At 35.0% G+C, this 25,448-nt stretch overlaps 3 protein-coding genes across 4 annotated transcripts; 1 reads left to right on the top strand and 2 right to left on the bottom strand.

Annotated features, from left to right (window-relative positions):
* Positions 1-32: 32 nt before the first annotated feature.
* On the bottom strand, positions 33-4,798 carry LOC124434950 (peroxisomal multifunctional enzyme type 2-like). 2 transcript variants are annotated; one of them, XR_006944944.1, is made up of 7 exons: positions 3,553-4,798; positions 3,359-3,424; positions 2,848-2,992; positions 2,409-2,627; positions 1,828-2,096; positions 1,043-1,430; positions 573-709 (listed from the first exon to the last, which is right to left on the bottom strand). XR_006944944.1 is itself a non-coding variant. In XM_046984904.1 (6 exons), the coding sequence occupies exons 1-6, from the start codon at positions 4,639-4,641 to the stop codon at positions 296-298; spliced, it is 2,202 nt and encodes a 733-aa protein (XP_046840860.1). In that variant the 5' UTR covers positions 4,642-4,798; the 3' UTR covers positions 33-295. The 2 variants fall into 2 exon arrangements, 1 of the variants encoding a protein (XP_046840860.1); XM_046984904.1 differs by lacking the exon at positions 1,043-1,430 and having other exon boundaries at positions 33-709.
* LOC124434946 (peroxisomal acyl-coenzyme A oxidase 3-like) lies at positions 4,790-12,227 on the top strand. Its single transcript, XM_046984898.1, has 16 exons — positions 4,790-5,268; positions 5,889-5,966; positions 6,366-6,455; positions 6,932-7,161; positions 7,667-7,873; positions 8,363-8,435; positions 8,699-8,821; positions 8,913-9,033; positions 9,171-9,293; positions 9,618-9,728; positions 10,059-10,144; positions 10,412-10,480; positions 10,646-10,781; positions 11,115-11,182; positions 11,267-11,353; positions 11,746-12,227. Exons 1-16 carry the CDS (start codon positions 4,915-4,917, stop codon positions 11,866-11,868), a joined length of 2,079 nt encoding a protein of 692 aa, XP_046840854.1. The 5' UTR covers positions 4,790-4,914; the 3' UTR covers positions 11,869-12,227.
* A 408-nt stretch (positions 12,228-12,635) lies between these two features.
* LOC124435277 lies at positions 12,636-24,754 on the bottom strand. The gene is given in 18 exon segments (XM_046985214.1): positions 12,636-13,760; positions 14,114-14,191; positions 14,305-14,382; positions 14,576-14,916; positions 15,125-15,353; positions 15,432-15,590; positions 15,909-16,013; positions 17,146-17,200; positions 19,306-19,466; positions 20,430-20,497; positions 20,620-20,895; positions 21,153-21,500; positions 21,503-21,527; positions 21,841-21,918; positions 22,175-22,417; positions 23,233-23,337; positions 23,910-23,961; positions 24,309-24,754. Coding segments are annotated over 18 exon segments (3,291 nt in total). The 5' UTR covers positions 24,584-24,754; the 3' UTR covers positions 12,636-13,145.
* Between the last annotated feature and the right edge of the window lie 694 nt (positions 24,755-25,448).

The following is a 25,448-nucleotide window of genomic DNA, read 5'->3' as shown; positions in this document are numbered from 1 at the left end:
TTTCTAAATTGGCTGAAGTGAATAACTAGAAATTTTCTTTTAGCCGATAAATTGTTTATTTACCACAGCGTCATACCATATTTATATATATTTTACTTCAAGCTATTAAGTTTGATTACACAAGATAAATTTAAAGAAAATTCTGAAGCGTTGCTTTTCTAACAAGCCCAAAAACGTATTCCACTTATTTTCGTACAATTATTTTACCAAGCTTTAATTTTCAAACGGTTTTTGGCTTAACTCATTTTTTCTAAGAAAAATTATCATGTTAATAATGAAATAAGAACGTAAATGATTAAAGTTTCGCTTGTGATTTCAAAAGATCGCCAAGTTTCGCGGAAAGTAAGATATTTCCTCCAACTTTAAGTTTACCACTCATAAACAACTGCTGTGGATTGGCTTTTCCCTCCATGATTTTCACCAAATCATCATCTGCTATTGTTATGGTACAATCAGGTTTTTTTTCAGATTCTCCCGCGGTGATGGACCCACTGCCATTTTTCAAATCTAAGAACCATTGACCAGCGATCTTGCCGTCTTTTGTGATCTTCCATAGGTAGGTAGCTTTTATCTTTTTACTCAAATGAGGCATGGAAACAAGTCGCTTTGCCAGCTCATCAAAAATACCGCGTGCCTGAAGGTCGGGTTTTTTCACAACTGTAGGCTTTCCGGGAAGCATTGTGGAACTTTGCTTCATTTTTTCAACTTCCTGTAAAGACACATACGGCAAGACTTGACAGTTTTACATCACAATGAAAACGCTTATTTGAACTAATAACAATTTGTGATTGAAAGCAACTTAAATAAGTAAAAGTTCTACATGAAGAATTGACTATGTTTACAATTCCCATTAATAGATACTAACAGTCTTAAGGCCATCCAAGTAGTTTTAATAATATGTATATCGGTAAGCAACAAATCGCAAGTCCACACAACTGGTACTTGTTTGAAATAAATAAGAAAACAGCACACTCCATTGATTTGATGAAAATAAAATCTTTTCTAAAATAATTTTTACTTATCAAGAAGTTTAATGTTTTACCTTTCTCATATCGAATTCGTTCAACAATGACTGAAGTTTTTGGGCCAACATAATGTTGCCAGTTATTTTTATCTTTCCTTGCATGAATAGTTTCTGAGGGTTAGTTTCCCCCATCACGATTTTCATGTAATCTTCATCGGTAACTGTGATCGTACAATTGGCCTTTTCGGAAGGTTTTCCGTGCGTTATCGATCCTGGATTTTTGTGAAATCCATCATCCACTCAGACACCACTTTTCCATCTTTGGTCAATCGCCACAAAAACGACGCGTTAACTTTTGAACTAAATTGGGGTGGTTCGTCAAGTTTTCTGACATCATTTGAAAAATGGTATCACTTTGAGCAGATGACGTAATTGCTGTTTGAGACAAAGGAGTTTTTTCATTGCCCTAAAAACAAAAATTTAGGCGCTATTTTTTCATCATAGCCATATACATGTCACATGCATACATTTGAGTCTACTGGCATTTCAATGTGTAGAGAAGAAAGAGGATTAGCACGACAAATTTATATGTACGGGGTTTTCCAAAAAGGATCTCTCAAATATCTTGGTATACGGTCAGATTTTTACCTCATAAAAAATTATCTAGCTATTTTGCACTTCTGGCTACGTAAACCATCATCAAGTACGTATTTTCAGCAAAATTTTTAATGTAAATGTTTTCGTGTACTTAACACAGGTTCCTTACTGGATTCACATTCCATGTTTTTCTTGCGATCAATTATGGGAGAAACACAGAATTCACCACTATTTTAAGTTGCAATGTTAGAAATTTAATCACAAACCTTATTTGTACTTGCTCTGCTGTGAAGATCAACATACGCTCCTGACAATACAACATCACCAGTTTCAACAACCTTGCATTGCACAAAGATTCGGTTGTTTCCGCCCTTCCACATTTCAACCCGAATACTTTGACCAGGAATGACCGGTTTCGAAAAGCGAGCTTTGATGGCTTTGAACAGATCAACATTATTGTCGCAAAAATGCTTGAGAACTGCTCGCGTTGCAATACCCAAAAAGCAAAGACCATGAAGTATTGGGGCATTAAAACCTGTTTTGTGCAAGAAAAGTAGAAAAAATATCTACATGAGCAATTAATCGAGCTGAGTTGTTCAAAGGTTAATTAGCAATAAACATCGATCAAACATACATATCATTCATGGTTGAAATAGAACTATTATAACATAATGTCAAATTTTCTAGTCAAAGATGTCACCCACTAAAGATAAACCAATACCCCCCAAAACCAGACAAATTACACTTGCTGTTGAAACTATCAGGCCTGTTAGTACACTGAACCTAACGCTGGTTGCTATCATTGACACTACCAATATAATTCAAAAAAAATCTTAATACATCATACCTCCCATTTGTGCAAAATTTGGATCAATATGTAAGGGGTTAAAGTCACCAGATAAACGATACAGTGCAGCTTGACTTTCATCAGTTTTTTCAATTTCAACAACATCGGGAGGTCTGTTTGGTGGCTTCGCAATGGGCTTAATTTCATTTGAATGGCTTTTACCACCAAAACCACCGGCTCCGATGCAGAATGTCACAAACTGGTTAAAACATATTGGGCCTGTTTTGGAATGAATAATAGCTTGTAATCACAATTGATAACAAACACTTACATTGACAAATGAAAGACTTAACAAGGGTTAAGCTTGACAATTTGAAAAGATGACTGGTAAGAATCAAAAACACATTATTGACAGGCTGTAACTTCACCTATCAAAGACTTCATCTATGATTCCCACAAGCAACATTAATAATTAACATAGCAAATAAAAATAAAATACCTTTCTCATCAGAACATGTAGCATTGACAATAATCACTGCTCCAGATTTCTTATCAAGTACATCTACTAGAGTTATTTCATTTTTCAAACTCCCGTTTGGTGGTATTGGACGATACAATTCAAGATACTGCTCGCCATGAACTGCCTGCATTCAATAAAACATCAAATAGTAGATATAAAGCTGTCCTATTTCATAATCTCCATTTAACTTTGGTGTCATTGAAAACCATGTAACAATACAGGCATTAAAACAATTCACACAACAGGTAACTTTTGTTTTGCTGTTTTATAAGTTTCTTATCAAGATTTGTAAGTAAAATTACAACGCATTAAAACAAATTGCATTGGGCAAGGAGAATTAATTTTTTAATGAAGGAGCTTGTGCTGGACATTTCCTTATTTTCTGCAATGATGAACATTTATTTACCCTACATTGACTGGACATATAGAGCTATAACTGCAAGATGTAGATATTAATACAGTTTTTCAACAATACCAAATAACTACCAACCTTTGCAGGATTGAAATCTATTCCAACATTTTCTTTAATAAGAGCAGAGTTTGACATCATAGATATCTACGTAACACAAATATAAAAACTAATTATGACAAAAATGAGAAAAAGTACAGGTAGTTGAAAGAATAGTACTGGTCATGATCATACATATCAATAATAACACCAGGTAAATTAAAGTGCATAAGTACCTGGGCAGGCAAAACAGCAAAAGTCGGGATTACACTAAAATCCTCATTGCCTTCATAAAGAAATTTCATGTGAGATCCATCTTCCTTCACTTTAACACCAATGCCCAATGCATACCTTATGACATCTTTGAAGGTATACTTAAACTCTTCACTTGCATTGGTCATCTCAGAACCTCCACCTGGGGGTTTTGCAGTAGACAGCAAAGACGACAAGCTCTCTGGATCAGATTTTGGATAAGAGGCATTTGACCAATCTTTTAACTTACTCCAATTATCCCGCACAAGTTCTGGAGTGATAACTTTATCACCACTTGAAAGATTTAAACTTCCAGACTGCTGCCAACGTAACATGGCAGCTCCCCCACCGGCAATATAGAAAATTTTACCACTCTCAGCACAAGACTTGTGACATAGGTACAACAGAAAGGGTGCCACAACTTTAGGTGGCAACATCTTCCGTACTTCATCTGCTATCACTCCTTGTGTAAGTCGTGAATCTGCAAGTGGCACTATTGTGTTACATCTGATATTGTATTGCTCACCTTCTAAAGCAAGAGTTTGGCAAAGGCCATACAGGCCAATTTTTGCAGCAGCATAATTCGCTTGCCCATATCTACCAAAGAGACCGGTTCCTGAGGAAATCATAATGATATGTCCATATCCCTGTTTTTGCATATGAGGCCAAGCTGCTTTTGTAACTAAGAATGCCCCCCTTAAGTGAACACGATGTACCAAATCCCACTCAGTGATAGTCATTTTACGAAATGATTTATCTCGTAAAATTCCGGCATTATTGATCAAAATATCAATTCGACCTAACGCTTCTATAACTTGTCTCACTAATTCTTCACCGTTTTCAACAGATTCATAATTGGCAATCGCTTTTCCTCCTGCTTTCGTGATCTTTTCGACGACCTCATCGGCTGAAGAACTGCTTTTTCCTTCTCCTTTCTCATTACTACCTAAGTCGTTAACAACCACCTGAGCTCCACGATCAGCAAACGCCAGTGCATATTCTCTACCAAGACCACGGCCTGCTCCAGTAATAAGAACAACTTTATCGACAAAACGTAATAAATTGCCAGCCATTCTCCCCAATATTTAACGTCTCCAGAAAATCTAGTATAAAGAACGAAATTTTCTACCCTATTCCAGTGTGGATTCAATGCTATCGAACATCGAAATCATCCGACATATCACAAGAGCCCAGTGAGCCCAGTCACTGTGGAGCAGTGGTCACGAGGCCTTCGTTGACCTACAAAAAACGTGACAACTTAAATAATCATATTATATCATACGGTGAATAATCGTAAAATTAAAATTGTACATTCACGCTTTGTGCGTTCTTTTCAGTACAAATTAATGATGGAGAAAAGTAAAGTTTTCGTTTCCTTTCCTTCGGGTCCGCTGGACGTCTACAGAAAGAGAGCTTCCTTTGACTGGTATGAAATGAAAAAGTTTATTAATGGCAGCGATATTTTAGATATAAAAGAAGAAATATGGGCCACATTATCAAAAGATCCATTGTTCACACAATCCACAAAAGGCTTATCAGTGGACGAAAAGCGACATTTAACTTGGCTGAGACTCAAACGTCTTATTGAATATGATTTTATGGGCGACGTTTGGGAGAACCCATACAAAGTGCACGCTTTTACAGACGCTGTTGGCTCCATCAACTGGGGGTTAGCGACAAAATATCAACTGCAGTTTCAGGTCAACTTTCAAAATCTGTATTTAAATCACACGAAGTAAAAATAACTGGAGGTACAAGGATAAGGCAAGGCAAAGCGGGGTTATTGATTGTGTCATGTACTGACTCTGAAACAGTCGACTAAATCGTCCACTCTCCACCCTCCCCAAAAAAGGAACAGCCAGTCTGCACATTCAAGCTACGTACAAATATCTATTGACATGAGTAAGCTGCAGTTGTCTCATTTGAACCTGTGTTAAATCCAATGTTTAAAACCCAGTTTAGCGTATGTGTTAAGAATGAGACGTCTCTCCTCCGCAGAGGTTTCGCAGAGGTTTTCCGGGTTTTTCTGACCAGATCATCTTAATCGCAACTTACTGATTACGCTCCTTGCCTATCCGGTATTTAAGTTATTTTCAACTTTAAATTTATTTGATTGACATGAACACTATAGGTCCGTCACGGTGCCATAGCATGAAGATTTTGTACTGCGGTGTAAAATTTGAATTGTTCAAATTTTTTATTTCTTTAGAAAAACGAAATATTTGCAAAGCAGTAGTAAAAGTTAGGCTCTTTAGGCTGCAGCTCGACCCCGCACCAACCCCTTTCTAATTCCAGCTTCTAAATTATTGATGAATTTTAGATGTTTTCGATACTTCTAAAGCGATCAAGTCGGGATCCGTTGATACAAGAAATTGCTGATAAATGTGACAACCTGGAGGTACTATTACAGCTAATGACTGCTCTACTCTTACATCGTTAGGTATCTTTTTCAAAAGAAGGAGAACTTTGAAATGGGTTTTTGAATTTCAGTCGTTTCTTTTCAGGGCGATTCACGTAGGAAATTTGTTTCATATGAAAGTTTTGTGAACTCCTACCACCATGTAGCATTTGCAGAATTTTGAAAATTAAAAGTTTAAAACTGTCTTTGGTATATTTAAGCAAAATGTAGAATACCGCCATTGTGGTCCACTTCATCTCGTGTGGGAGTATTTATTCACCTTTACTCTTCATTTTGTTCAACGTATTAAACCTTCTTATGCCTCCAAGTGTTAGTAATGAGTCATTGCTTAGTTATAACAAACGTACACTAATCTACTTTGAACTGACATTTTTATAGATTATGGGTTGTTTTGCTCTTACGGAACTCAGCCATGGAAGCAATACGAAAGCGATGAGAACCACAGCGACTTACGACCCTCACACTCAGGTAGTAAATTTGTGAGGTAGCTAGAACTTTTAGAACGACAATTATCTTCCAATTTAAATTGTTCTTTTTATTCCGTGTTTTTGATGTTTGACGGGAAATGCATGGGAGAAAATTAAAAAAGCGACCGAAAAATATATTTTTATATCATTGCTTTAATGTGGAGTTGCAAAGAACATGACACGGGTTGCTTCATTGCAATTTAAAAAAGAAATGAAAAATGTTCCATTTATGTTCAAATGATTTTTTAATCGTGAAGTTTCGAAAGATCCTTTTATATAGTTCTAAATGTGAACTAGTGGAAATTAGAAGAAAAAACTCACATCTTTAATAGACGAGAATTAATAAGTTACTTGCCGTTTTTCAGCATACTTTCTTTGGGGTTAAGATTCGGCGAGCTATTTTTTCCCATTTTTTCCATAAATATGCCAGAGGATGGGACTACATAACAAATATACATTATTTGATTTTTTAACCAGGAATTTGTTCTAAACACACCTGATTACGAGGCAACAAAATGGTGGGTTGGCAACCTGGGTAAAACAGCCACCCACGCTTTGGTGTATGCTCAACTCTACACCCCGGATGGCGAGTGTCATGGTCTTCACGCATTTTGTGTTCAAGTCCGTAACACTGATCTCTCTTCAAGACCTGGAGTATTTGTTGGCGATATTGGATTAAAGTTGGGACAGAACGAGTTAGACAATGGGTAAGGATGAGTATCTAGAAACCTAGGTATTTATGTGGTTTTTTTACTTCAAAATAGTAGTATACGAGAACGGGCGTACTGATTTAACATCACAGATTATGTTGATTTCGCGCATTTACTTCTGAAGTTGTTTTTTACGCACGTGTTTTGAAGGTTTATTGCAAAACTGCCTTAAAGTAGGTAAGAGGATTAATGATTGAACAAGTTGAACAATACTCTGCTCTTTTATATTGTATTAATCACGCACCTTGTTGAGTGTTTGTTGTGAAACTGAAAATGGGGAAGACCAACGTAAAAATAATTTTGAAAAGTTGCTTGGAATTTTGGAAAGTTGTTTTTCAAACGATGTTCAGGCAGGCTCATTAAAACTTTCGTGGAAAGATTAAATAGATAACCTGTTTATTGATTTGCGCTTCTAAACGAAATTATTTCTGGAAAATATGGCGTTTAGTGTTGATCGTTTTTCCATGAACTTTCTATTTTTTTTTCATCGAATTTTTTTCAGTTTTGTATCGTTTAAAAACGTTCGCATTGCAAGGGAGTGTTTGATAAGCAAAGAGTCACATGTCACTCCAGATGGTCAATATGTATCAGAGATAAGAGATCCCCGCAAGAGATTCGCTGCTGTTTTGGGTGCACTATCTAATGGGAGAGTCAGTATCACACTAATGAGTACAGTCAATTTAAAATTATGTCTAACGATTGCCATTAGGTTTGTACAAGTTTTTATCTTTTTATCTATGAGCTTAGCGAGCGCATTAACTATCCATAGGATGCATTGTAGTGATTGTAAAGAAAAGACAGACATTTACCTATACACGATGTCTTCGTGCTTTAGTTTCATCCCTGGTCTGTGACGTACCCATGCCTAGTAATGTAGATTGTATTTTGTATTGATGCATACCATACTGCACATTCGTCACAGACTGCAATGGTAAATTCTATCACGTATATGCGTTCTCACGAAAACGGTTAAGAGTAGCCTCCACGTATTAATACGAAAAACTGATGTTTTAATTGCGAATATCGACAGCCATTGTTTGTTTTTTCCACATTTTTGGACGACTCAATTCAGTGAAATTTTATTTATTCAGACGTAATAAAACATGTCTATTGAAACTGGGAACTCCATTTTAGCACCTTAGTTGACATTCAATTTACATTCAATTTCTTTGATTTTAATATCAAACCAAATTACTAGATATTCGGCTGTTAGAAGACAATTCGGTCCACCAGGCAAAGAGGAAATACCTGTTTTAGAATATCAAATGCAGGTAAGATGTTCTAGCCTGCTATACGGAATATTTTATTCTGTAATGAGGTTTCTAACACACAGTAAAGATAAACGATCTTTTTTTAAACTAATCTTTTCAAGCTGTCCTACAGTCGTTTCAATGGAGTATAAAGTTTTGATAGTAGTTGTTCATATATTCTTCATTAACTAAACAGTTTATACTCAATTTATGTAATGGCTCGCGTATTACGATACAGCTGACTTTCTTTCAATAGATACATTTTTTCGTGTCTACAATTTCAGCAATGGAGGCTTATTCCGATGCTTGCATTCACGTACGTCTTGCAACATTTCTCCCAGACGTTGTTTACAAATTTGGTGGAATTTCACATTGCCATGATTATGGGCGAATCAGATGAAAACAAGGTACAAAAAAGCTCAAAATACAATTAGTCCGAACAAAAACTGATGATTTCTCTAGATGCCGAAAATCAAACTGTTATTTGTACGCTTTAAGGTGGACCTTGGTCGTGAAATCCACGCACTTTCTTGCTCCTCGAAACCTTTGTCAGCGTGGGCAGCTCGTGATGCTATCCAGGAATGTCGTGAAGCCTGTGGAGGTCATGGCTATTTAGCTGGTACAATATTTTATTGTTGCCAATGGAATGCCTTTCTTTAGTTGTTTATCAGCTTCGTGCAATACATGATGTCGATGAATGAACTGATTTACCATTTAAAGTTGCTCATCAAAATCAAAATCATTCTTCGTCTTCAGTTAACAGATTGGGTGAACTTCGAGATGATAACGATCCTAATTGTACATATGAAGGAGACAATAACTTGTTACTTAGTCAAACAAGCAATTTTTTGTTGGCGAAACTTGATGAAAAAAATAAAGGTATGTTTAAACGTTTTTATAAAAGTTACAAGTTAATAACGAAGTGTACAAAAAAATTTTGTTGTAAATGTAGTTTTTTAATTTTTACGAAAAATGAATTTGAAAAATATATATAATGTTATCGTGATAGAAGTGATATAGTTATGATGGAGTGATGGAAAAAGTGGTCTATTGGTTTGAACAACTTTGTAGTCCAACTGTACTAAGTGGAATGTTCTTTTTTTAGTAATGCGGAATTAACAATTGGTTTAGGCTAACACGATTATGTATTTTGCTGACTGTGGTTTAACAAACTTATGCGTTTGATTTCTTTATTCTCACCAGGTCAAAGACTTAATTCACCAACGGGATGTGTTGATTTCATTAATAACATACAGCAAATATTGACGAGCAACACACTGGCGACAAACAATGAAGATTATAGGAATCCAAATGGTGAATTTCACTAGCGTTTATCGTTCATTTTTGCCATTTGAAATGAAATTCGTAGTCTGAATAGACACCAGCTGTCCCATGCTGCTCACGTGCAAAAGTTCTCTAGTTGTTTGATTTAATTTTACGAGTCAAATAGAAGCTCTTGCGTAAAAGTGACAACAATTTTAATGTTGCTTGCTTGCCCGTGTGCAAGATTTCATGCTTCACATCGATATTGAAAATTTTTGATAGGAAAGGAAACAATTGCACTTTGTTGGTCCGTTTCGCAAATAAGTATTCTTCCGAATTACAAAATCCATTCCAAGAATCTAACTTCTTTGTGATTTGTAGTAATTTCCAAAGCATTTGAGTGGTTGGTTTGTTATTTGCTGAAGAAGAGCGAGCAAAAACTTCAAAATCAAGTGGCTCTTGGACAGGTTAAAATATTTTTGCCATTATATGTTATATCCATGAACTATGACTTGTCATTAGAAATGCCATGCTGAAATTAAGCAGGAATACAGGTCTTTTGCTCACCATCAAAGTGAAATATACTATCAACAAAACATAATTCTTCCCAGACATGTTGTATTTTGACAGATTTTGGTAATGTTTATATGTTGATCTAACGATCATATTTATAGCTGTTTGGTTAGACATTGCAACGAGTCTGTCTTTTTCACTAATTTTTGATTCATATATAGGATGAATTTTCGGCCAAGAATGACAGCCAGGTGTATTTTTGCCGTTCTTTGTCAATAGCATTCATCGAGGTAAGCGAATGTATTTTGAATCAAAGATCTTGAATTATCGAAAGCCTGGTGAGAACAAGTTAAACAACCAAGAAGATGATCATGTAAATTTAGCATCTTCCTCAAACGTGTCCAACTCTATGATTTCACGATCTTCGCTTAAAGTGAATTTTTCATTCATTTCAGAAAACTATCTTCGACCGATTTCATAATTTAGTTCACGATGCCGAAACTCCACATGAGTTCAGAAAGATCCTTTTAAAGTTAGAACTTTTGTACGGTCTTTGGACACTGGAAAAACACTTGGAAAAGTTTTATGAAGGTTCGTTGGCAAGGTTATTGTTCAGAAAGGTAGCCGGAGTATAATAAATGATCATAAATTTTTTGGACGCCCCGAATTATTACTCAACTGGAAACGCAATGTTCGTTTCCATCAGAATATTTTTTGCATCTTTTTGCATATTTAACCAAACTCGTCACTTTTGATCAAAGACACAAGCAAAAGCCCTATTTCTACACAATCTTGATATCTCACACACTTTAAAAATAATCTTTTCGACACAAAGCTACTATGAGTGCCTTACCTTAATTGATAAATACTTTTGAGTTTCCCTGATGATAGATATTTTGGTATTTTTATATGGTATCGCAACAGGAGGATTCTGGGGTAATGGACTCCACGGTGAAAAAATCCGTAGTACAATCTTGGAACTTTGTAACGAGGCTAGTAAAAACCTTGTCAAACTTCATCCTTTCAACTTTTCCAAGTTGTGAATTTTCTAAATAAATGGTGAATATATATTTTAGATAAAACCAGAGTCAGTATCTTTGGTTGATGCACTTGCCCCTCCTGATTTTGTTCTCAACTCTCCTATTGGTCATAGCAATGGAAAGGTATACGTTTATCTTAGATATTATGTGGTCTCGTTGTTCATCAGCTCGTAAATATTTCGCTCAAATAAAGCCTTAAGCAAAATGAATATAATGAGGTAGAGAAACAAGATATTTCTGGCAATGAACATGAAAACTGAAACATTACTGGCAATGAACACAGATTCATGATAGGTCTAACAAAGCACCATGATCTCGTAAAACTTACGATGCGATTTCTATGTAAAATAATAACTTCACAGTGTAATTTCATGCACTTTATTTGGGTTTTTCCGTGTTTGTTCACGTGACAAAATAATTCTGCTCATCTTATGCTACATTCTTAGAAAATGACCAACGTCATATTCAATTTTGTAAGTTTATTTAAAATGTCTCTGATTTGAAATACCCTTTAGGCATTAGAGAATCTTTATCAGTCTGTGATAAACAATCCAGCAAACACTCAAAGGCTTTCGTGGTGGAAAGAATACATGAAGAAACCAGTGAAAGGCTCTCTAAAGATAGATAGCAAGCTTTAATTACAAATTCTTGGATATTTATATGCAAAACAAAAAGTTTATTTATCGCTTTCTGAAAGGTTATATTATATTAATTGGTTAAAATGAGCTGGAACAGTCCTGTGACAAGAAAAAATGTTCAACAAAAATTTACAAATGTGTTCAAAACCCTTTTATAATCACAACCTTTGCAAATGGTAATTTCCAATGGCCATTATAATGAATCTCTATTTTATTTTGCATTTAGTTAACGCGATACTAGTTATCAAAATCACACTCAGCATTGGATCGTCGTAGTGAATTGTTTAATAAACCAGGTCAAAGACATTTTCATATTATAATCTTGTTATTTTACGACTAAATACAAATGACAAACAATAGTTGAAGTTTCGCATTTCACATTTCACAGATACGGACAAGTTTAAGTCAGATACTTGCAATAAAGAACAAATACCTACCTTTTAAATGATGATGCTTCCATGTTTTCTTTCATCCTTGTCTCACAGACAAAATTCATAAAATATTCAAAGCAGTTCTTCTAAGTTACTGCGTTTAGTGACTTATATGACAACACGACACATGTACATCATGACTTTCAGCATGCGCCATTTTTTGATTGACCATCTTTGTAGTCAACTGGAAACAAAGCTGGGCCGTAGTGCATAATATACCGCATTAAGTTCTTTTGAAATTTATTGTCTTCTACGGTTTATAAAATGCACATATGAATACAAGCCTCCTAATTATTGTTTGTACTACAGCCCTGACTGCAGCAAAAATTTCTCAAGTTTCTATAACAATTACCCCATTTTAATATATAAACTCTTAGGAAGCTGTCACTTTAAACTTTATAATTGTTATGTACAATTTCCTCGCGAGAGATTTCTTGAATAAGCTTGAATAAATTGTGATTTGGTTTCACCAGGCGCATGCGCAGAACGCCTGGCAGGCATCTCGTTCAAATTAATTTTCTAACATAAAGTGAAATTTAGTATTTTAATGTATAAATTTCCTGAGCATCAAAAAAGCTAACATTACGTTGTTATTAACATTCACACACAAACTTGGACCGTATAAAAACCAACCGTATATAAAAGACCAACAAAATAGTTCCTGACAAAAATACAATGCAGGCCAGAAGTTTAAACACCATCAGCACTTACTCAGTTCTAAAATCAACACTATTTCTTACATAAAAGTATGATTTCCATATGATTTTTAAAATCTCTAGACCTCCACTAAGCTTCATCAGAGCTGGGTTCATTGTGAATTAAAGCGGAAAGTGCAAAATTGCGAGGTTATGCATCAATGATCTGAGGCAGCTCGACCGTAGCTCGAATAAAAATGGCGTCATCAACGATGTAGTTATTAGCATGCAACGTCTCGTGAGAAGCAAACTGCGGATAACCAAAGCCGGGGATGCTGGCATTTTTCTTTGGTCGATGGAAACTTGTCCATTTGGGATCTGGGGAAAAATTCTGCCGGATATGACGTTGTTTCATGGTGTCCGATGATTGCTCAATCAATGTAAGAGAAATATCTCCAAGGAACGGCCATTTCAAAAGTGAATCATACTCTCCGACAAGTAAACGAACGTAAAGCGATAGATGACTACCTTCACCGCTCCCGTTGCCATTCGGGAAGGCAACAATCATAAATTTATACCCGTACTGATCTGTGTAGAAAGGTGGACTGTGTATTTCATAACCGCTTATTTCTTTCGCTGTTTCCAGACAGGCAGAAAATTGATCAATCTTCCACAGCAATTCTCCTTGATTAAAAGGCTTACAATGTTTCACAATTGCTTGAAGCTCGTTGATCTCTTTTGATTGTTTCAAGGATAGTTTGCACATCAAATTCAAATGTTCCTTTAAATTATCTTCCAAATGACGGTTCATATTCGGTCGCGGGCACTTCCAAAAAAATCATGGTTTCATTTTTTGCAATACTATTCATGCATGTATAGAAAAATATTTTCTGTTTGCATGCATTATCTTAGTACGAACTTTTTGTAGCAACAAGCCAACAACTAAATGGTAAGGTAAAACGAGGGTCTTAATTAAGATAATGGCGACGACTTAGTGACATATAAGCCTACTTGCACTTCAAAATATTAGCTAAATCACTCGCTCATGACAAAAGTACAACTTTTCTCGTAGTATTACGGGAAAGCACAAAGTTTTAAGAACTACGATAAAAAGGTTTGGTGCTTTTAGTTTCTGTTTCCTCCACAATAGGGGACATTGCAACATATAAAAAAATGTACCTTGTAGCTACAGCCAGCAAATTTGAATGGACAATCTTCCAAAATGGCAGAACATTCGTAAGTTACGTGACGATTAATCTAAATAAACAGATAAAGTGATGAGTAAAACAATCCAATTAACTGATGATACTCAAGTTACGTGACTATCTCTATGATGATTTACACCAGACATTTCTTTCTAAATTCCTTACATCTTCTCTTGGAATTTGACGCACACCACAATTGTTTGGACAGCTCAAAGGAAATCTGGGACATTCACGAAGATGTTCCTTTAAAAAGACAACAATGCAGGCGTATTCACTTTGTTACTGTAGCCACAAATTGCATGATAAAATATTGATAAAATACCATTGAAGCGTTAAAACTCGAAATAAATATATTCAGTTTTTTGATAACAGACCACTCATCTTTAAAATATAGTTATATTCTACATAAAAACCACAGAAAATATATTGGTGATACCTGGAGTTCCGCATGTCCAACTTGTTTTTGACAGTATTGACACAAAGTCAGTCGTTTAGGACATTCCTCAGACATATGTAAAGTTATTTCTTCATTCGTTAACAAAGCACCACAAACACATGTGAAGCGCTCAGCATTGGGTTGGGTACGAGGCGTGTCTGACGATCCCATGTACACCACCTGACTACCAAACTCTGATCGACGACGCAACCGTCCAGGTTGGGCTCTCACTGATGAATCAGGAAGATCGCTTATTTGTTCTTCTTCTTGTAAAGATTCTTGAACAATCTGGCTGCGATCAATTGACAAGCGACGATTACGACGATTACGCCTTCTGCCAGCTATTTTTAAGACAACATTACAAATCACTGATGATATTAACCAATCAAAAATTCGCAGAACTATTTTTGAGGTACAAAAATCACACTAATTCCGATGTAATAAGTTTAAGGAATTGTTTAAACTACAGCGTTTAAGTTTTCAAAAATTTTCACTAATCATTATCACAGTGATGGTGACTTCGATCTATTCATAAATGTACATATTTACCTGATGTACCATGCCATTCTTCAGATGTCCTTTGAGATGCATCACTACGACCAACAAAGTTTAGCTGAGCTGGCACTGACGTAGCGCGCAATGGTGGTTGATCCCAGGACGAGTGACTGTTGAACGAATGCAAGTCTAATTTTGATCGTCCAAGGTTTTTGATGTGTTGACGCAATCTACTAGCGGTTGAGCTGCTCGCTTTATTTTTTCCACCCGAACGAGAATTTTCCTGTAAATATAAAAACATTAGAAAATATAATCCAACTTTGAATTCATAGAATTCAATATTAGTAATGCCATGACTCACCTCGTAATCTTCGCGTGGAATCTCATTATCACGACTGGCACGTGACACTTTACTTTTTGTGCACAAGTTTCGTAAGTGTTCTTCAAGTCGACTGCGCATTACTTGAGCTCCACACTTATCACAGTGTACTGGTGTGTATTCACAGGTCGTTAAATGCGTCTAGAACAGGGGGTACAACATGGTTTATGAAACACTAACATCGTACAGAGCTAAGATTTTTAATGTATCTTTTATGTAAAAAAAATTTCTTTATAAAATCGAGTATAAAATTACATCAGCTGAATGTTGATCGAATAATTTCAGTATTACAAGAACATTAGATATTAAAGATTACAGAATGTAAAATCATTAATAAACTTTGTAGTGCTGTCGCTACATATTCTATCATAACATAACATATTAAGTTTTGCATTGATAGAACTGATGATTATGCAATGCAATTCGTATTCTGTTTATTTAAAAAAAGAAAATTCTCACCTTCAGTTTCTTTAGTGGTCCTTTCCAGTGGCAACCTTCAATGACATATCGACAAAAGACGTTTAAAGACTGAATCTTCTTCCCCGAAGACTCGTCAAGATAAACCTTGAAAGATAACAGTAAATCCAATATGAATTACTTGGTAACTAAAACAAACCGCAACTCATACGGAATTATTTTTGATGACCCAATATATCAGTATTTCGTTAACAAATAAACCAAATTGTCAACCTACAGCTTGAGCTCACGAAGAGAAAGAAAACAATATATGCAAAATAAAAATATAGAAAACATAGCGTGGGTTTCATAAGCCCTCGTCTTCAGATGAAAATTTTCTCAGGACTATTGAAGATTTTAATCAAGATCATTATCAATTCTACTTTGCCCACGTAAAACATGCAATTTAAATGTGCGCACAATATAAAATATCCGTTTTGGTCTGTTTTTTTGAAGGGACATATTTACGATTAAATTGAAAAAGCACGACATTCGAGGAAGAAGTTTCAGGTTAATGACTACGAACAAGGCTGCACGTGTTGTAAAATTTTCATAAAGGTTCATTTCTAAACGGTCTTATATATAACAAATGTCTTTGCAGTCACGCCAACTCAAAAAAGAAATATCGAAGGAATATTTGTGTTGGCATTGCTATGACGCTTTTTCAAAATACTCGAGGGTATCTGGAATTTGATCAACAATTGACGATGTATATAGAAACAATGCTCCCATGCAAATATACCAAGCAGTTAGCAAACATAACGCTCAGCATCAAATTATAAGACTTACAGAAATTCAAAAAAGTAAACATCAAATCACAAAGATACATCTTTTGCGTAAAAACTTTAGAGCGCACATGACAATATGAATGAGACAATGTGAATAATATGTACCAGACTAGCAGTGAATGTTTATTGAAATATAAGCGTTGAAATAGTGCGTAAAGGAAATTTCTTGCTGCATGTTAGCTGTAAAAGTTTTTACACAAAAAACAGACAGACTGTTATTTAAAAATACTATCTTTCAGACAAATTCTCTTTTATTTATGCATGGCTATATCTAAATTCTCTTGTATATGGCTATCACATTTGCTTCGGAAATTAACATCTTGCCAGACATGAAAAATATTTGTGTTTAACATGAACTGTCACATGACTTGATGCGTGTGAAACGCATACAAAAAAGATCCCTATAGCTCCCATGCATATAAATCAACAGCTATTTCTTTATAGTTACACACCTGAGAATGCTTGATGACAAGTTGATCAGCAGGACACCTTAACTCCTGGTCGTCACTGAAAAATGCATAAGTTTTAAGTTAATACACTCGCTGTTCGCTTACTGAGTCGGCATATTTCAAAATGATAAAATGCTTGCCAGCGTTATACGCTCAACTAGATTCAACACATTCCATTTCTCTTTCTAAGTTTTATTTCAAGTACGAAACAACATTTGATTCATTTGGAGAATGGGACACTAAATATGCAGGGAATGGACTACAACTGAACTACAAGCTTTTAAAATAAATCACGACATTCATCTACTTAGATTTATAGCAATGCATTCTAATTAATGTACAAATTAAATAGGTTATCTTGGCACATGTTAGTTTCACGATTGTTATTTCGAGCAAAAATTTCAACATGTACACGTCAAAACTTTAAAGTTATTGATCGAGCAATGGATGTGCTGTTTACAGAACACCGAAGCCATTTGATCTACTTCATAACTTTGTTTGAACCACTTGTCTTTTTTATTCATGAATAAGCTACTATTTTTAAAAAAAACTATAGACGTCGTTTGAACTCATTTCTGCTTTCTAAAAATTTTTCAGAATCAAGAGGAACAACACAAGTGAGGACAGAGAGAGTAAACATTCCACTTGATCTTGACAAAGAAGACAAACCGATTTTTCTATATTATATTATTTCATACTGTATTCTATATCTTTCGTAACTCTTATCTGGGACATCAATTTGCAAGCGAGACAAAATACGTTTCAAGATATATACCACAATGTTTTAATCAGGAAATGGATTTCGAATAGACAACCAGTTCCTCTCCTTTTTGTCGTAATTAGATCAGATTTCGATCACGTGGATAGAAATTTCTATTGCACTTGTTACGCCAGAAACGATGGACTGGGGAGGCTCAAGAAGCTATGTAGGAAGCTTGCCAGCCTTAAAACTGTGAAACCGACTTGTAATTCAATATTTTCGAAAGCATAGAGATTAACTACTGACGCCACAATAACGGAAAAAAGGATTAAATTATTTGTTCCTGCAAAACTGGCAAGTCACCAAAGAATCAGAAGAATGAAAAAAAGGCAGGCCGTCGTCAATATGTATTTGACATTTGTATGCATTTGACCATTTAACGAGAAATATTCAAAATGGCGAAGAGATACCATCTGTCGTGCAAATCTTCATGATAATCGACACAGACTGACATGTATTTTTAGGGTCATCATAACTACGATCATTACATATATCGGTTGTCTACGCTAAAAACACGTTGCAAAACATAGTTCTTAAGGGTATACATGGTGTCATTACATATTGGCAGGGAAAAACTTTCTGTTCTCATTCTTATCTCACATTATAAATTATGAGAGGGAATTTCAACATCTTCAATTTATTTAATATTTATTATTACTTTGGAAGGGCATTCCAAAAGAATAAAAGCATACTTTTATTATCTAAGCAACAACAATGCATGTGGTGTATACAAAATACAAATATTTTTACAATCATTTAACAATTGATAAAAAGTTCCCAAGGTGGGTGGTAATGCTCAAATGACATTACGAGCTAAAATGTCTTTTTATCCGAAAAATAATGATGTATCGTGACAAGGCTACGACCTTCTTTACGTAATAAAATGTATTTCTTAAAATTTCGCAAAAATAATTATAGATAAGTGCAGATGGGTGCTTTTACATTTGAAAGAGTTTTAGTCGTTGTTGATTGCAATGATGAAAATCATTAACAATTAGTGTACTAAATTTACCAGACTAAATCAAGCTGTCGTTTAATATATTATAAGTACAATTTAACTCCTATTTTTAAAAGAACAAAGCATTGTCCGAAAAAGTTATGCCTTTCTCTATTCTCCTGAAATAAACACACAATTTTAAAGTCACAATGTTTTTGCTGCAAAAGAAATATGAACGTTTTATAATTCAATACACGACATTCTAAGTGTGATGTCGCAATTGTTCAGTATTTCCCTTGGCAAATGTCTTCACCGCGATCAAATCATTTTTTGAACAAAGGCAAGGCATTAAATTATCAGTTGAGATATGGACAACTCTAGAATAACTCTTATCGCAATGTCAAAATCTAAAAGCCTTCGGGACCAGCACAACTGTCGACCACAATAACAAAATATTTTTACTCACCTCAGCGGTTCAAAATAATCGTTCAGACAAGATTCACAAAAACGATGGCCACAAAGCGATATCTGAACAGGCCTTCGCAATGGCAATCCACACAGACCACAGAGTAAACTCTCCTTTAGCGGACTACAAAAATTGGCATCAATTCCTGGCATCTTTGGAAACTATCAATTACAAACTTGATCTATTGACTTGCTACGATGACTTTTTGCTTCCCTTTCTATTAAAGTAGGGACTTCTGAATTATATCATCCGTTAAAACGCTCCAAATTTTAACTTGAGTGCTTACATCCGCCGACGTTGTTTTGGTTTGTTTTGATATCGGCCGCAATGCTGAATTTGCATAAATATCCTTGATTGCTGTCACGTGGTACGCATTGGAATGCATGCAATTTTATTCAACTTTACGCAGATAGAAGTTCTCGCAACGGACTAAATATTTTCAAAAAGGTTCCCGCACTTGGCGGGATTGAATTTCAAATTCTTGACCTTAATTTGAAATGTGGAGAAAATCTTCAAAGTTTTATTTAAATTGTTAATCACAAGAATTACAGGATTACCCTTTTTATTTTTGAACAATTGGCAGTTACCAGAACATGAGTATTTCACTCCATAAAATATACTCCAATATCGTGGAAAAGAAATTGTTTCCAAGAATGTAGTTGGCAGTAGCTGCTGACTGCCCCGACACGGTGGAAACGATTAAAGAAAAAGAGCAAACGACGTCATACCTTTTATTTCGTGTTCTGCGTTCTGACTAACTTTAGACTGCTTTGATCCTTTTCATTTTACGTGTTTTTTCCCCGCACAACATAAAATTCCGTAATCGATTTGACTGCTTACGTAAACCAAAAAGAGGATATAAAAAAATGCTTTGAGTTCACAGCGTATACCCCCTGTAGTGCTGAATAACTGCATTTTGATTTATGATGCCAACGAGACGTTTCAAACATGATTTGGCGATGTTTGCTAACATTCTTAATAAAATTGAGTCAAAGTTACTTTGTCGTGGATTTGAATTCTTCAAGATGATAACCAACAATATCACACTGGTTCAATCACTTTTTCTTCTAAATTATTCTATCATTACTTTTATTTTATTTAGTTGAGAATAACTTATTACTTACAGCTAAATGACAACGTGAATACTTACAAACAGCCAGTAAATGCCCGTAAGCTTTTGACAAAACTTTCCCTTTAATGGAAACATACTGCAAATATTGTCAAGCAAATTATTCGTAAAATGTATTTTTTACAAAGTTTTGGGTCAAACAAAAAGTCGTTGTCTACCTTGAAATAAAGACATTTAAGGCTCGCTCATCCCATCACAATCGACAATAACTTTAATAAATATGGTATCATTTACCAGATAATTTCTCGTCTCTATTGCATCATGACGAACAAACTTTGCACCACCAAAACTAGCATTCTTTTCCATTTTTGGTCTGCCAAGAAATGGTTCGTTCTCTGGACAAGGATTTGGCTTGATGCTGAAAGTCACGTGTTCACGTTCCTTAGGATTTTCGTGTTGATCAAGAAGATAAAATGTCACTCGATAATTGAAGGGCCATTTTAGTAAGGAATCATATGCACCTATCAATATATGAGACCATACTTGTTTTGAAAGTGATGATTTCAATGTTTTAATATCTTTTAACTTTATTAAAAATTTTTAAATAAACTCATTGAATTTATCATGTACTATTTCTTTTAAATAACAATTGCTAATAACAATTGAATTTGCATTGTCAACAATATCGATTGTCACAATTTTATTTTTAAATCGCAACTTTCCACAATTTTGTTGCATTCTAAAACGTCAAAAAAATTCTTAGTTACATACGTCTTACCTTTTAACACACTGATAAAGATGGACATATGCGTTCCTTTTCCTTTACCATCACCATTTAGACATACTGAAGCACACAACCGATAACCATGTTTGCTTGTTGTAAATGTAGGACTGAAAAGAGTGCTAACTTGTCCGGATTTGCTATTTTTTAATTTCCTGGCGTAGTCTTCAATTCGCCAAATCATTGCGTTGTGTGCAATTCGTTCCAGATCACCAATGCGTCGGTCGACATCGGCGAACATTCCTGAAATGTTCGCAAATTCTTGCTCGTGTTTCGTCAAACGTTCCTTGTTGTCGACTGCCAATTGGTAAATAAGTCTTACATGATTGATGATGTTATTTTTAAATGTTTTGGTAACTTCTCACGCGAGCACTAAATCATTATCATGGATAAAACAAATAAGTTCAAAATAAAATAAGATGGCGCAGATTACCTCATTTATTAACGAGTTTAACAAAAAAATGTATTCAAACGATCAGAACTTTGTTCCCTAAATAAAATTTAGGCGTTCTTATTTTCTACAGATCTTCGATGTGCTTTGGTATACAGCATGACAGGCGTTTCTGTTTACTTTACTACAAATGTTTGTTCGGCTCTGGTGTCCAATAATGACGAAATATCAAATATCTACTTTATCAAAGTTCAAAAATGACGAAATATGTACTTTATCAAAATAAAAACATACCTTATATTCACAGCCAATATCTTCATATTCACAGGGAACTTTCGTCTTTGGACAAACCTCTTCGATATGTTTATCCAACTGTGAAGAGACAATTGACTCAGCAAACATTAAAAGTTATAGAAAAATATTGAAACTCATACAAAAGAAAGGAAAATGTCAAAAATTGTAATTAAATTTGTGGATGAAACCACTGAGTAAGTAAAATTATAAGAAAACGAAATAACACAAAATACAAACTTAATTCTTAGGGCTCCAGAGTGGTTGAGACTAAACTTATGGATTTTGAGCAAAGATTTGAAATTGAATTGAGTTGCAACAAAGAAATGCCACATACCTCGTCACGTGGTATACTTAAGGTTTTGTCGCATTTGTTTGGACAAGAGAGTGGAAACTTTGGACAATTTTGATTATGTTCCTTTTTTTCTTCACGATAGAACCTGTCGTCACAGTAAGGACAAGCAATGATCTTTTTAAGGCAATCTTTGTCAAGATGTTTTTGCAGGAAACGTCTCTGAAACTTGGCGCCACAGTCATTGGGACATAAAATATCCTCATAATCACAGTTTTCCATATGTTCCTAAGTGAAGACATTTTGAGACGTAAATATAGCTTCATCGATAAGATGTGTCATATATTCTATACGTCAGGGGTCTCCAAACTACGGCCCGCGGGCCAGATGCGGCCCGTTGGGCCTCTCAATCCGGCCCGCAGAGACACTTAAGAAAGCCAATTTCACCACTCACATTGACAAAACTGAACAGACTAATTGTGATTTTGTTATGATATTACTCTTCATTGAAATTCAACCTTTAAATTTTGAATAAATATTTTCTTAACTAATGAAGCTTGTGTAATGTACTTCGTTTTATTAAAATATTTGTTTTTTGACCAGCGGTATACGGTTCGTCGGCCCTCAACATGCTTGATGAAAGTTCATGTGGCCCTCTGGCTGTAAAGTTTGGAGACCCCTGCTATACGTCATAAAACGTCATATTGTTACTCGCGTGTGCTTGTTTATGGACCTGCTGATCTATATAGCATCAGAAAAAGTCTGTACTAACAAAATACACAAAATTGATGCCCATTCATAATGACCTAATCCAGTCTCCGAAATGACAACCAGTAGCTTCATCGAGACATAATAGAAAGATTACGATTCATAAATTCACAAACACGAATAAGATCCACCATAAGCACACACTATTTCTCGAGTTTCAATTGATAAATTAGAAAAAACTATAAACCGATCAAGGAAGCACAAAGACAGCAATGAAAACTTTGAAATAAAACTTGTCGATACTCATCAAAACTCAAAAGACAGTATTAGGTAAATTCATGATGAAATCACACGTAATAACAAAATACCTTAACTACCAAAAAATTTTCCCATACCTGTATCTGTTGATATTCACCTTCCCACTTACATCCCCATTCGTGGTTCGAGCATTTTACATCCAAAGCTAAAATTTCTTTATTGAAATCTTTGTCAATGGTTGCCTGAACAAAAATGTTTATAAAAAGTTCAATGATGATCAAAATTAGCAATACACTGCTGTCTGTATCTGTTACACACGGGAAATATAAAATCTAAGGAATCCATACGACGGTCATTTAATGTAAAAAAAAGATGGGAGTATGATGTACACAACATAAAGTATCATAGTCATCATACTATTAGTAATTTTCATTTAAAATTTTTAGAGGCCATTGCCAGAAAAAATCGAGGAAACACTTTGAGTAAATAGGAGTAGTGTTTTTAGGAAAACAATAACCATATACAAGAAACAAATAGAACTTCCTCTTTTAGAAAAACGATGGCGTCAGATGCGAAGGTCTTACATCGTAAGTATTATACAACTTGCGAACCTAAAGCTAGAAATTTAAAATCAGGGAATGCTGGAAATGCAAAAGAATAAAATCACGTATAATTCTCCATACTGAGATGGTTATTATGACAAGTTGACAAGCCAAATAAAGTTGCTGAATAGCGTCCTCAGCCAAAAATAATTTGGAAAATGGCAAAAAGCAATGTCAATTGAAGCAAAAATATAGATAAAACTACAACGTACCGATTCGACATCAATTTTCCCACGATCAACAGGGCATCGACCGTTGTCTGACCTAAAGGTATTAAGTTAATACAAAAGAGAAAGCAAGATTTGTTAAGGAAAACCAATATAATTTAAGCTGTACTAACAAAACAGGTATACACAGCTTGTAACCCTCCTTCTGCTTAGTAAAAGTCTGTTACAAAATGTGAGGAAAGAGATGTTTTAAAGCACAAATAAAAGTTAACACTGTTCACATTCATCTCGTTCAATTAAAATTCACATGAAATCCTAACTTGCCATTTTAAACTGGTTTGATAAGCGTTATCCTCCCCCAATTACGGTCACTTAGGATAAGTTTCTACACTTGACTATTAAGCTACAGTAGTATATGATATTTATTATAGTAAAAACTGTTACCTTTTAATTTTGGTTTCAAAGCAATGGTAACAAACACGATGACCACATTCTTCAAACACAACTGGATAACGTAAAACTTCATCACATGAAGGACATTCGTATTTCTTTTCCAAAGGATAGACAAAGTTCACTGACAGCCGCTCTTTCAGAAATTTTGGCATGGGAGTGTTGAACATTTGATTACGAACATTCCCCAGGCTCTCAAAAGGGCTATTTCGAACACTTTCTGATTTGGAACTCATAGAGCTTCTCATACTGCGTTGGCTTCCAGTCATGTTCTGCTGAAGTAGCAAAACAGAAAACCTGTTAGCTCCAAACACAGTTATCTCTTTAATCAACGACGATTAAAGACTTTTTAAAAATCACTTTAACTAATCAATAAAAACGAAGACCATCCTGCGTTCACAATACCCTTGCTAACACGTTTAAACATAAATTCGTGCTCTCGTTTGTTGTCATGGTTCAGTTTGTTGTCACAATTCGTCAATTATTAATACAATGGAACGAACGCAATTGTAATTTTTTCTTCAATGTATTTATACGATTTCAAAAAGATTTATGTGGGCAATTTCGAGTAAGCGAACTTTGAAAAGTGCGGATGAAAATTAACAATAAAACAAAAAACTAGGTGCAAGTATAGAGAAAAATTATTTTATTTTCTCGACTAAAAACTAAACACATGCATACAGCTGGTATTTTTTGTCGATGTCATATAATTAAGCATGTTATTATAATTTGTAATACACCTGCACAATTAGTAAAGCAGAGTGCAAGTGGGCCAGAGTGCACGGTCTTAATGAAATATAATTGAAAACAATCTATAACGTGACTATTTATCGAAATGAAATATGCCCATTAAGCACCATTGGAACTCATTTTTGAGGCGAGTTAAGGCTGAAACACACTAGGCAGTCGCTTTAGTCGCGCGTCTAAAACTACCGCTTTGCGTGGTTACTAAGCTAGTAGCGTAGTCGCGTCAGCTAGTCGCTTTGAAAGTTCAACATGTTGAACTTTTGACTTTGGTCGCTTCAGTCGCTTTACACTGATTGGGCAATAGATACATTTTAACTTGCTAAATGCATATCATATTTCCTTTCATACGCATCATACGAAATTTATAGATTATACCTTGGAAAACGA

The sequence above is a fragment of the Xenia sp. Carnegie-2017 genome, unplaced genomic scaffold, assembly GCF_021976095.1.
Source record: "Xenia sp. Carnegie-2017 unplaced genomic scaffold, XeniaSp_v1 HiC_scaffold_14, whole genome shotgun sequence".
NCBI classification, from domain to species: Eukaryota; Metazoa; Cnidaria; class Anthozoa; order Malacalcyonacea; family Xeniidae; genus Xenia; species Xenia sp. Carnegie-2017.
The sequence above is the reverse complement of the archived record's forward strand: the minus strand, read 5'-3'. Positions and strand labels throughout refer to the sequence as shown.

Bases quoted from the DNA above. Each gene is read 5' to 3' on its own strand.
- LOC124434950 (XM_046984904.1), bottom strand. From the start codon at position 4,641: ATGGCTGGCAATTTATTACGTTTTGTCGATAAAGTTGTTCTTATTACT. The intron at 3,425-3,552 runs GTACTTATGCAC...TGTGTTACGTAG, and splicing joins TTGCTGTTTTGCCTGCCCAG to ATATCTATGATGTCAAACTC. The intron at 2,993-3,358 runs GTTGGTAGTTAT...TATTGAATGCAG, and splicing joins TAGATTTCAATCCTGCAAAG to GCAGTTCATGGCGAGCAGTA.
- LOC124434946 (XM_046984898.1), top strand. From the start codon at position 4,915: ATGATGGAGAAAAGTAAAGTTTTCGTTTCCTTTCCTTCGGGTCCGCTG. The intron at 9,034-9,170 runs GTACAATATTTT...CTTCGTCTTCAG, and splicing joins AGGTCATGGCTATTTAGCTG to TTAACAGATTGGGTGAACTT. The intron at 10,145-10,411 runs GTTAAAATATTT...ATTCATATATAG, and splicing joins ATCAAGTGGCTCTTGGACAG to GATGAATTTTCGGCCAAGAA.